Source organism: Littorina saxatilis, linkage group LG4 (genome assembly GCF_037325665.1).
Source record: "Littorina saxatilis isolate snail1 linkage group LG4, US_GU_Lsax_2.0, whole genome shotgun sequence".
Lineage (NCBI taxonomy): Eukaryota > Metazoa > Mollusca > Gastropoda > Littorinimorpha > Littorinidae > Littorina > Littorina saxatilis.
The window spans coordinates 17341580-17354898 of NC_090248.1; the positions used below are offsets into that span (position 1 = coordinate 17341580).

Below are 13319 nucleotides of genomic sequence, written 5' to 3' on the forward strand. Positions count from 1 at the left end.
ACATCTCCCATGGCCCACCTCAAACATCAATCTTAGAGCCCATTGACCACACTTAGGCTGTCTGTCATTAGCCGTTAGCACAGACCCCCGCCGACTATGACATCGAGGTGTAGGGTCAGGGCGGCTTGCATTAGAGCGAGTTTTAGCGTCAACTAAGGTGACTCGAGTCGAACCGGAGGTCGCAAAAACTCGGTCCGGTACGACTGGAGTGACGTCACCGGTTAACCAACTTTCAACCTTGCTTCCTGCGTAGGGTCTCTCCAGTTCCAAGATGGCTGCCAAGGCGAGGTGAGAAACTTCTGCAAATATTTTTTGACAAAGTTACGGATTGTGAGAAGACATTTGTTGTAAATTACTTAGCCTTTCAAAAATCAAGGATACTGGGTTGGATACTGTCTTGGTTTTAATGCATTTTATTTTAGCAGTGATGTTTATTTTGGGAAGAAATGAGGTCAACAGGAGTTTGGGTGCGATTTCGGCTCAAATGTACTTTAGCGCCCTGAACTTTTACCCGGCTGTTTTGCGCTCGATTTTCACGCTCACTTCTTCATTGACGTTCGAATCGATAGTTCGATGTTTTGGCATTACATTCACATCAACAATAAAACAGTACTGCTTGTTCATCATCGTCGTCCATCAACTCTCCACAACAGTAAATCCGTAACGCGCTTGTCGCCATCTTGTTGCAAGGGACGCGACTGGACACAACCCAACAGCGTTTCCGCGAAGAAAAAACCCAGACATGCGCAGTGACCCTACCGTAGCTCAACCCTGTTCCTCGCGAAAACTCGCTCTTAGTCAGCTTGACCAATGTTGACCGAAACGAGCGCTGTGGGAGGTGTGCGTTGTGTGTGTGCCATTGCATTACGTTGTGTGTCGCACGAGCGAGGCGTGTGCGTTCTCGTCACAGCTCTGGAATGGTGACAGGATTTCTGCCATTGTATTGAATGAACAAGTTTGCGTATATGTAATGCTCTCTCTCTCTCTCTCTCTCTCTCTCTCTCTCTCTCTCTCTCTCTCTCTCTCTCTCTCTTTCTTTCTTTCCATCATCTTTAGCCAGTGTAGCCAGCGGCCCACAGAGTTGCGTGTGCACCTACACGGCGATGTACAACCTCCTCGCGCGCGCACTCTCTCTCTCTCTCTCTCTCTGCTTTAAAGTGTCATCTTCATGATACCTGATTAATTACAATACACTCCCTTACTTTTCCAGAATGCTATATACATATGTCGTGCCGGATTGTGTTAATTGCCGAATACATGAAATCGGCAGCCCATTGTCCAAATCGTGAAGTGATTGTCAAAAGCTGATGAATTTACAAGATTTTAACTTCACTAGTCAACTAACAGTGTCCTTTAATTTTTTTTCTCTGATTTAATCCACACGTGGTGAGCATGTTTTATAGTATATACATGAGACGGTTTTTGAGTCACTTGAGAAAAAGTGACTCTATGTAATCGGTCAGTGTTAGTCTGTCCGGCCGGCCGTCCGGCCGGCCGTCCGGCCGGCCGTCCGTAGACACCACCTTAACGTTGGACTTTTCTCGGAAACTATCAAAGCGATCGGGCTCATATTTTGTTTAGTCGTGACCTCCAATGACCTCTACACTTTAACGATGGTTTCGTTGACCTTTGACCTTTTTCAAGGTCACAGGTCAGCGTCAAAGGAAAAATTAGACATTTTATATCTTTGACAAAGTTCATCGGATGTGATTGAAACTTTGAAGGATTATTCTTTACATCAAAGTATTTACATCTGTAGCCTTTTACGAACGTTATCAGAAAAACAAGGGAGATAACTAGCCTTTTCTGTTCGGCAACACACAACTTAACGTTGGGCTTTTCTCGGAAACTATAAAAGTGACCGGGCTCAAATTTTATGTGAACGTGACTCATTGTGTTGTGAATAGCAATTTCTTCCTGTCCATCTGATGCCTCATATAATATTCAGAACTGCGAAAGTGACTCGATCGAGCGTTTGCTCTTCTTGTTACAAAAAATGCGGTCAGTAGGTGTTACAGAAAGAGTTATATTGATTTGTCTTTTTCTCCGCCTGTCTCTTTGTCCACTCAATCAACTTATTTTAACCACACTTGTTAGCAGTGCCTTCTCAGTTGGTGGCAGTGAGAATGGTAACTCGGAGGAATTTCTTGTTGTTTTTTTTTTCATTACTAGGATGTCCCATCGTTTGGAAATTCCGGTCGCTTCCTCCCAGTGGAAAGCTAGCAGTGACAGAGTCGCACTACCCCAAAGTCAATCCCAAAAAGGGATCTATTAGTCCCGTTTCGCCGTTATCCCAATTCGCCCCCATCCCATTTTGGCGACATTTTACAGGCCAAGTGTCATTTTACCACCATATCATGTACCATTAGCTCCACATCCCATTTTGGCGCAATCCCGTTTCGCCGTTAGCCCATTTCGCCCCCATCACATTTTCGCGACATTTTACAGGCCAAGTGTCATTTTACCACCATGTCATGTACCATTAGCTCCACGTCCCATTTTGGCGCAATCCCGTTTCGCCGTTATCCCATTTTGCCCCCATCCCATTTTCGCGACATTTCACAGGCCAAGTGTCATTTTACAATCGTGTCATACCACTAGCGCCACATTCCATTTTGTCGCCATGCCGTTTTGCCGTCATCCCATTTTGCCGCCATCCCTATTTTGTGACATTTTGGATTGTGGCAAAAATGGAATTTGGCGTAAACGGAATGTCTTCCCAGTTGAATAACGCAGTATAGTAGTATAGTGAGGCTTGCTTGGCAAGAAGAGTAAATAACAAGTCGCGTAAGGCGAAAATACAATATTTAGTCAAGTAGCTGTCGAACTCACAGAATGAAACTGAACGCAATGCCATTTTTCAGCAAGACCGTATACTCGTAGCATCGTCAGTCCACCGCTCATGGCAAAGGCAGTGAAATTGACAAGAAGAGCGGGGTAGTAGTTGCGCTAAGAAGGATAGCACGCTTTTCTGTACCTCTCTTTGTTTTAACTTTCTGAGCGTGTTTTTAATCCAAACATATTATATCTATATGTTTTTGGAATCAGGAACCGACAAGGAATAAGATGAAAGTGTTTTTAAATTGATTTGGACAATTTAATTTTGATAATAATTTTTATATATTTAATTTTCAGAGCTTGTTTTTAATCCGAATATAACATATTTATATGTTTTTGGAATCAGCAAATGATGGAGAATAAGATAAACGTAAATTTGGATCGTTTTATAAATTTTTATTTTTTTTTACAATTTTCAGATTTTTAATGACCAAAGTCATTAATTAATTTTTAAGCCACCAAGCTGAAATGCAATACCGAAGTCCGGGCTTCGTCGAAGATTACTTGACCAAAATTTCAACCAATTTGGTTGAAAAATGAGGGCGTGACAGTGCCGCCTCAACTTTCACGAAAAGCCGGATATGACGTCATTATCAAAAAAATGAAAAAAACGTTCGGGGATATCATACCCAGGAACTCTCATGTCAAATTTCATAAAGATCGGTCCAGTAGTTTGGTCTGAATCGCTCTACACGCACGCACGCACGCACGCACGCACACACGCACACACATACACCACGACCCTCGTTTCGATTCCCCCTCGATGTTAAAATATTTAGTCAAAACTTGACTAAATATAAAAAATGGGATGGCGGCCAAATGGGATGGTGTCAAAATGGGATGTCGCGCTATTGTTATGACACGGTAGTAAAATGACGCTTGGCTTGTGAAATGTCGCGACAATGGGATGGGGGCGAAATGGAATGCGGTGAAACGGCATGGCAACCAAATGGGATATGGTGTGAAAATGGGATGTCGCGCTATTGTTATGACATGTTAGTAAAATGACGGTTGGCTTGTGAAATGTCGCGAAAATGGGATGGGGCAAAAAAATGGGACGGCGGCAAAATGGGATTGCACCAAAATGGGATGTGGAACTAAAACCACCCCCACCATTCAGCGTAGAGGCTCTAAACAAGAAAAATTAATAATAATAAAAGGCGTGCATTACTTTGTGGAATGCAATATTATTACATTTTTACATTTTTACAAATCGCGGTTTTAGGTTCGACGTGATTCTCTCAAGGGCGGGGACGTAGCTCAGTTGGTAGCGCGCTGGCTTTATAGCCAGTTGGTCGCTATCAGCGTGGGTTCGATCCCCACGTTCGGCGAGAGATTTATTTCTCGGAGTCAACTTTGTGCAGACTCTCTTCGGTGTCCGAACACCCCCGTGTGCACACATGCGCACGAAAAAGATCCCACGTTCACAGCGAAAGTCTCAGGGCTTGGAAAACACGAAGACACGCAAGCATCATCTCTCGTCTCTGATTATCATGATCGTATTTCGATACTTTGACGAGACAAACCCAATGCTGGTGTGTCGAAGAAGACAACCACAGCGGGCTTGTTCGAATCAAAGTATCACACCATATCTTCAGCGTATTACCAATACCTGTCCCAATATAGACCAGTTGGTCTAAGAGGACGTTAAACCCTAATAGTCAGTCTTTCTCTCTCTCTCTCTCTCTCTCTCTCTCTCTCTCTCTCTCTCTCTCTCTCTCTCCGTGTCTCTCTCCGTGTCTCTGTCTCTATCTTTCTCTCCCTGTCCGTCTGTTTGTCTGTCTCTCCCTCCCTTTCTCTCTCTTTCTCGCTCTCAGTCTCTCTCTCTCGCCCTCCTCTCCCTCTCTCCCGCCCCCCTCTTTCTTTCCCCCTCTCGTCCTTCCGCACACACACACACACACACACACACACACACACACACACACACACACACACACACACACACACACACACACACACACACATGTTTACATACACACATGCACACACACTCACTCACACACATTAACATACACAGACATAAACACACACACACAAACACACACACACACACACACACACAGAGCCACGCACACGCAAACAAGAAAATACACCCACACACTTCATTGCACGGAGATATGAAGGTGGGGGAGGGGGGAGAGAGATAGAAAAAAGAGAGAGAGACTGAGAGAGAGTGACAGAGAGAAAGACAGAGAGAGACAGTGAGAGAGGTAAAGAGAAAGAGAGAGAGAGACAGAAAGCGAGAGAACTCGAACTCGAACTCGAAAACTTTATTACCGAGGGATGATAGCATTAGCTCCATATGGTCCTTTCTTACAGCTAGTCCCTACTATAATACACACATGAAACAAAGAACAAATATGAACGCACCAGAATAAGAAAAACTAGTTTTAAACAAATCGATGCTGGGCCTTGACAAGAGAGAAAGAGAGAGGGGGAGACAGACGAACAGAGAGAGACATACAGAATATGTGTGTGAGAGAGAGAGAGAGAGAGAGAGAGAGAGAGAGAGAGAGAGAGAGAGAGAGAGAGAGAGAGGAGAGAGCTCTTTCCCTCTGTATGCCTCAACACAATAACCCGCAAGTGTCAATACATTTTATTTTCTATATATATATATACGACTTGTGTCTGTCTGTCTGTCTGTCTGTGTGTGTGTGTGTGTGTCCGCGATGCACGGCCAAAGTTCTCGGTGGATCTTTTTCAAATTTGGAGACCGTATTCAGCTACACCCCGGACACAACCTCATCGATGAGATATTTCAACACGTGCTCTCAGCGCGCAGCGCTGAACCGATTTTGGTTTTTCTCTGTTTTTCTCTGGATCCATTCCCAGTAACTCTTCCTTATCTTCTCCAGTGTTTTCATTCTCCAGTGTTTTCAGCGTTTATCTCCCTTCCTTCGTGTGGCGTCAATCCATATTCCCGTTACTACGTTACTATTTTTAGAATGTCACGATTGCACCCGTAAGTTGTCCTTACTGTAAAAGTGAAAAGGTCGAATCAATTTATAGCCACGCGAAAAATACACTGTCATCTATCTCTATATATTTATAGATATAGATATACATATATATATATACGGCTTCTCTGTGTGTGTGTGTGTGTGTGTGTGTGTTTGTGTGTGTGTGTGGGCAACACCTGTGGATTGTAGAGTTCTGTTTGTGATGTGGTCTAGCGGCTTTGGTGTGTCTGTATGTTCAGGCCTTCCTTCGAGAAGCCATAACAGTTATTCTCAATCCCGTTTGAGTGGACTTCGCCTTCAAAGGTGATTGTGGTGTTTTGGCACTCGGTTACATTTGGCGTCGTCGACAGCGATGGGACTCGACATAAAATGTTCAGGCCACTGAATCATTTTCGTGCTGTTCCCATTCCACCTGGGAGGGACCTAAGTTCATTCAAAGGGGGTCGAGTGTGACAGGGAGACTACCGTCGCCCTTCACAGCAGACTCTGCAGAGTTGTTCGCCTTAGAAGTTGTGGGCTTTCCTTGCATGTACCCGTAAGTTGTCCTTACTGTAAAAGTGAAAAGGTCGAATCAATTTATAGCCACGCGAAAAATACACTGTCATATTTATAGATATAGATATACATATATATACGGCTTCTCTGTGTGTGTGTGTTTGTGTGTGTGTGTGTGGGCAACACCTGTGGATTGTAGAGTTCTGTTTGTGATGTGGTCTGGCGGCTTTGGTGTGTCTGTATGTTCAGGCCTTCCTTCGAGAAGCCATAACAGTTATTCTCAATCCCGTTTGAGTGGACTTCGCCTTCAAAGGTGATTGTGGTGTTTTGGCACTCGGTTACATTTGGCGTCGTCGACAGCGATGGGACTCGACATGAAATGTTCAGGCCACTGAATCATTTTCGTGCTGTTCCCATTCCACCTGGGAGGGACCTAAGTTCATTCAAAGGGGGTCGAGTGTGACAGGGAGACTACCGTCGCCCTTCACAGCAGACTCTGCAGAGTTGTTCGCCTTAGAAGTTGTGGGCTTTCCTTGCATGTACCCGTAAGTTGTCCTCACTGTAAAAGTGCAAAGGTCGAATCTATTTATCGAAAAATCCACTGTCATCTATCTCTATATATTTATATATATAGATAGATATATACGGCTTCTGTGTCTGTGTCTATGTGTGTGTGTGTGTGTGTGTGTGTGTGTGTGGAGGCAACACCTGTGGATTGTAGAGTTCTGTTTGTGATGGGGTCTGGCGGCTTTTGTCTGTCTGTATGTTCTGGCATTTGAGAAGCCATAACAGATAATATAGGGCTAAGAAATAAGCTCTAAAATTCTCAATCCCGTTTGACAGGACTTCGCCTTCAAAGGTGATTGTGGTGAACCGCCACGCTGTCTGTCTCTGTCTCGCGATTCACCCCGGCGAAGCCGGGTATTCCTCTAGTATTAAAGATACACACTGAAAGTATTGCGCTTCTAGTATTAGTAATGATTCTAATACCGGAGGAACTGATCATCATACTGGTGAAATAAGGCTAAGAGCTTCGAGCAGTTCTGTGGTTTGGTCAGTAGGTGTTCATTATTTTATCATTATCCCTGAACATGAATTATAAAAAAACGAAAACACTCTCTCAGTCTTGCTCACAGTCACACACACACCTCCATATGAGTTATTCTGACCAGAACTTGAGAATGAGAGGGAGGGGAAGGAAAAAACACACTGTACGTCATAACACAGACAGTTGTACATAATAAAACCTCTTACCTGATTTGTCGCTGGCAGTGGCATCAAATATTTTACTTCTGACAGCCTCAAGATCATGCAGCAATCCGTTAGCTTTTTCAACTGACCTTGACCTTGACGTTGAACATACTCTAGCTCTCTTCTGATTGATGCCAACCTGCAACATACCTGTCAAGCTCTTGTGGACTCTCACCATAAGATTTTGCTCCATAAGTTTGCAAAACCATAAGTTTGCACCAAAAAGCATAAGACAACGTACAAAACTGCAGAAGTCGTTAGATTAATCACCACAAGAACTAAATACATGCACACATACACACACAACAACAAGAAGTCAGCCTTATTTCACACATAATCAAAAAACAAACTTTTTTTCAACACTGAACTGCACTCATGTGTGTCTCAACAATCAAGGACAAATACCAGATCAACAAAAATATGACATGTAAATGCTTTAGTTTGAGGTTGCATATTCTAAAAACAAGTCGCATATGATTATGATCGGTTGTGACAAACATCCGGTGCTAATTTTCGCTCTCTACCTCTTCGAAAATGCATCGATCACAACGCCCTTATTTTTATTTATATGGCTTCACACTTGGTACAACGTGAGAAAATACTGTGTAGATACTAGAACAACAAAAATATGACATGTAAATGCTTTAGTTTGAGGTCGCGCGTGTTCTAAAAACAAGTCCGACATGATTGGATGTGACAGAAATCCGGCTCCTTTCGCTTTCGATCGCGAGCTCTTCGAAAATGCATCACAACTCCCTTAGTTTCATTTCTATGGCTTAAACCTTCGCACAACGTGAGAAAATACCTTGAAGATACCGAGAACAACAACAATAGTACATGTAACTGCTTTAATTTGAGGTCGCGTGTGGTCGCACAGTACTCGGTCAGATCGCGCTGACGGTGTGCACATGCGCGTTGCCTTGTACTTCCGCCGGATCAGTTACCGCGAGATTTTGTAGCTGTTACTTTGTTCTCGGACGAACCTTTGCGATCTTTTTTTATTTGACCAAATTGTTTTGTAAACACCGTAAGATCTACGCCGTAAGACTTGAACAAAATTCCGTAAGAATTACGCGAAAACCGTAAGACTTGACAGGTATGCTGCAATAAAATAATTGGGAACATCACTTTCAAAATGGTAAGTACTAGCAGAGCAGTAAAACCATTGATTGCTTTTCAAACAAACACACTGTTCGTAACCAGCCAGCCTGGGTAAGTCAGCAATTTGATTCTTAAATCAGGCTCCAGCCTGCTTGCAAATATATTCCGAGAAGGTTATCTATTTCTAATTCTAGCATTAAAGGTCCTTGCAGTCTACATTTTTATACCGAAATCGCCATTTGACCATTAAAATGCAGAGTCTATTATCTACAATTATCAACAATACACCCCCTTTCGATCAGGAAAGACGAAGCCAGTGTAGCCGTTTGAAAATTCATTGTAGTATTCCAGCATAGTACTCATAGTAGGATATCTTTATTTGGAAAATACCAAGCGCAAAACTCCTCTCAAATCCCGTGCATTTCGTGCGTTTTAAAAAAAAAGCGTGGACAGCGCTCCAGTGTCAAACTGTTGCTGCACTTGTTTGGGCGTGGCTATAAGCATAGTGACATGAATTTGATTGGTCAGTATTTTTAGGCAAAGCACATGTTCTCAGCAAACAGAAAACAAAATATTGGAAGCGTGAGTCACGCTACCCCAAAATAAAATCTTTTTTTCCATATTTTCTTTTTTATAACTTTTTTCCCCATGGTTCATTCATCATCTGACATAACTTTTTAGCGAAATCTAACCATAAGATTATTGAAAAAAAGCAAAAATGTAGACAACCACCTTTAAAACATCTGATCAGCACTAGCTTTGATTTTCATTCACTGTCTTGGAATTGGAAGTTGGATTCAATCTTAAAAAAAAGAATTTTTAAAATATCAATCAATCAATCAATGAGTCTTATATCGCGCATATTCCGTGGGTACAGTTCTAGGCGCTCTGCAGTGATGCCGTGTGAGATGAAATTTTATACGGCCAGTAGATTGCAGCCATTTCGGCGCATATTTACCTTTCACGGCCTATTATTCCAAGTCACACGGGTATCGGTAGACAATTATTAACTGTGCCTAAGCAATTTTGCCAGGAAAGACCCTTTTGTCAATCGTGGGATCTTTAACGTGCACACCCAATGTAGTGTACACGGGGGGAGGTTCGGACACCGAAGAGAGTCTGCACACAAAGTTGACTCTGTGAAATAAATTTCCGCCGAACCTGGGATCGAACTCACGCTGACAGCGGCCAACTGAATACAAATCCAGCGCGCTACCAACTGAGCTATATCCCCAAAATATAATGATCATGCACCTCGAATTGGGTCGAAAAGAGGTTGCAAAAACGTGGCAGTGGTAATCTTCTTCTTAAAAATTAATGAGGAAATCCTTGTACAGAGTAACTATCTTCGTGTTGGTTCAGTCTTCTTCTTCTTCTTCTTGGCGTTCGCAGAGGTTACACGATCAGTCCAGCACTGGTGATAAATGTTGTCGTTTTCTCCAACTCCTGTCGACTGCCGTATAGTTTGGTCTGCAAGGGAGTTGGTGACGGCCACACTTCTTTTCGTTCCTCATCTAGTATGGGACATCGCTGTAAGATGTGTTCCGCTGTTTGGTCTTCTTGACGGCAGGCACAGGTTGGTGATGGCGCCAGCTTGAACTTTCGGTTCATGTGAGCATTGAGCCTGTTGTGGCCAGTACGCAGCCTGATGAGGTTGACTTGCTGCTCTCTGGACATTGTGTGGTAGTCATCTCTGTTTGTCCTTAGCCTCATCAATGCCTTGATGATTGTCTTCTGCTCACTAAAGCTGACACTGTTTTCAGGTTGGTCTTCTTTTTTTCGCCAGCTCATCTGCCCTTTCATTTCCTGGTATCCCACAGTGTGCTGGTATCCACTGGAGGACAACTCTTCTGGTTTGTCTGACCATCTGTAATGCTTTGGCCAGCTGTGGGAGTTTGTCGTTCTCTAGGGCCTGAAGGACTGAAAGGGCGTCCGAGAGGAAGACAACTTGGTAGCAAGGGTCTGCGGAGTCCTGAACCAAGGAGGCGGCCTGCATGAGAGCTTCTGCTTCTGCTTTATAGTTTGTGCAGTGTTTGCCAGTGGCAACGCTGGATGTAGCTGTATGTCCCCCAGGGAACTGGACCAGAATGCCAGCACCTCCATTGAGCACGGCGTTAGTTGCTGATCCATCGGTGTATACATGGATCCACGCCTCTTTTGGGTACTGTTCGTCGATCAGGGCTAAGGTGAGTGCCTGTCGAGCTGTGTCATTCTGATCTTCTCCTGAGGTAACATGTGGAACACTGGTGCAGATCTGGATGCCTGGTTTCTCTGTTGCCTTGGGGGTTTCCTCTTCTTCTTGAGTCAGAGGTAGAGTGTTCTGTGGGAGGACTTCCCTGTACTGTCGAGAAAGTCTCTTGCTCTCGTGTACAAAACTGCTCCGTTTGAGCCGGTTCTTGGTGAGGTTGCTCAGTCTGTGCTTCATGGGGTGGTCGGGTAGGCACTTGAGCTTCTCGGCCTGTACCATGGTCTTGGCTTCTCTTCTCTGACAGAGGGGTTGGATGGTGGTAAGCTTCTCCATTTCCTTGATGGGCGCGGATTTCATTGCACCAGTGATGAGTCGGAGGGCCTGGTTTTGCACACGGTCGAGGGTCTGCAGTTTTGTCTGTTGGTTCAGTGAACGATACCTTCCCGGCTTCCGCCTGTGGACTGACACTGACAGTGACTCGAGTGAGTCGAAATGACACATGTTGCAACACATACTACTATAGACCCACTGTAAGTTATAAAACGAAACATGGAAACTTACCCCTGGTTAATATGCAAAGGTTCGCCCGTCCCAATTCTCTCGCATTAGCAAACATCATTGGAGATTCTTTCCAAACTGATCGCCTTCGATCCTTGATCCGCCATTTTGTAACTAAAAACCGAAACGCTATAGGTCTGACAAACCACGCTCAACGTCCAAAATATGGAGGAAAAAGAAAGAGCCCAAAACATTTTTTGGGGCAAAAACACTGTTTATGCCCCACAAATATTTTTCCTTATTTTCTATGAAGCTTAATTTGTGCCCCTTATTTTACGCTCCACAAATACAGTTTGTGGCCCACAAAAACAAAATGTGCCCCACAAAAATAAGCCCAAAAAATTGTGAGGCACATTTGCAGTTTGTGGGGCACAAATTTGTGCCCTTATTTTGTTGGATTAATGACATCGAATGCCAAGGATATGTCACTATCTGCACGCATTCTTCTCGCTCTGAATTTTTGTGGACGTCAGCCATTTCAATCTTAAGTCCGATCTCGTGAAAAAAGCAGATAACGCGACCTTGCAGCAAATACAATATGACACACAAAACCACAGGTCAAACAACTAAACAAGCAAAGAAAGACACACAACTACACACACACACACACACACACACACACACACACACACACACACACACACACGCACGCACGCACGCACACACACACACACATACACCACGAGAGAGTGGCAGAGAGAGAGACAAAGAGAGAGAGGAGGAGAGAGAAAGAGAAACAGAGAGAGAGAGAGATAGGGGGAGACAGAGAGACAGACGAACATAAAGAATGTGTGTGTGTGTGTGTGTGTGAGAGAGAGAGAGAGAGAGAGAGAGAGAGAGAGAGAGAGAGAGAGAAAGAGAGGAGGGAGGGAAAAGAGAGCGAAAGAGAGAGAGAGATAGAAAGAGAGCAAAAAAGATACGAGAGAGAGACTTTCAGACGGACACAAAGAGAGACAGACAGATATAGAGAGAGAGGTAAAAAGAAAGAAAGACACAGGGAGAGATATGGGGGGGGGGGGGGGGAGAGAGAGAGAGAAAGAAAGAATGAGAAAGAGAGAGACAGAGACGTAGACAGAGAGACAGGCACAGAGGGACAGAGAGAGCGAGACAGAGAAAGAGAGAGAGAGCACGCAAGACAGAGAGAGAGACTGCGATAGAGAGAAAGAGAGTCAAACAGCAAGCTCAGTACAGTGCAATAGTTTCTGGCGTGCCACCTCTCAGGTACGTTACAGAATGCTCGGCACAAATTAAACTCCCGTTGCCTAGACCATTCTTGGCGAGCGGTCGCCTTTGTTACGCTTCAGTGACCCCAGACAATAGTACTCGTACGAGCGTTAGCGAGCGATACGACAAAACTATGCGTTGCGTAGAAAACGTTTGCAAACGTTCTGTTACGGTCTGCCTAAGCAACGCACCTCAGCTGTACAGTCGAACCTGCCCTGGCGACCACCTTTTTGAAAACGACCACCTGCCAATTACGGCCATCCTAAAGAAACCTGGACGATGTTCTTACCTCTATAATTTCCTCTTTCCATAACGACCACTTTTATTTGTTCCCTTAGGTGGTCGATTTAGACAGGTTATATACATTAAAGCAGTCATTTAGTTATACAGAATGTGTGTAGTATTGCGGCTTTGCAAAGGTATTTTGTAGAACGGTCTTTCTCTTTTTGTGTCTTGCAGAGTGATTCAGGTGTGTGCGTGCAGACCTCTCCGACATTTGACGGCTACTACATGCGTCACGTATCATGTCAGTATCAATAACAAGTCGCGTAAGGCGAAATTACTACATTTAGTCAAGCTGTGGAACTCACAGAATGAAACTGAACGCACTGCATTTTTTCACAATGACCGTAGTCCGCCGCTAGTGCAAAAGGCAGTGAAAGTGACGAGCCTGTTCAGCGCGGTAGCGGTTGCGCTGTGCTGCA

At 44.1% G+C, this 13319-nt stretch overlaps 1 protein-coding gene across 3 annotated transcripts in view; it reads left to right on the forward strand.

The window, feature by feature from the left end:
• Positions 1–13319, forward strand: part of LOC138964112 (uncharacterized) — an 86400-nt gene that overhangs the window by 43049 nt on the left and 30032 nt on the right. For all 3 annotated transcript variants that reach the window (XM_070335993.1, XM_070335992.1, XM_070335994.1), the window contains exon 3: positions 13075–13141. In XM_070335993.1, coding sequence (XP_070192094.1) covers positions 13075–13141 — 67 coding nt within the window. The remainder of the gene's footprint in view (positions 1–13074; positions 13142–13319) is intronic.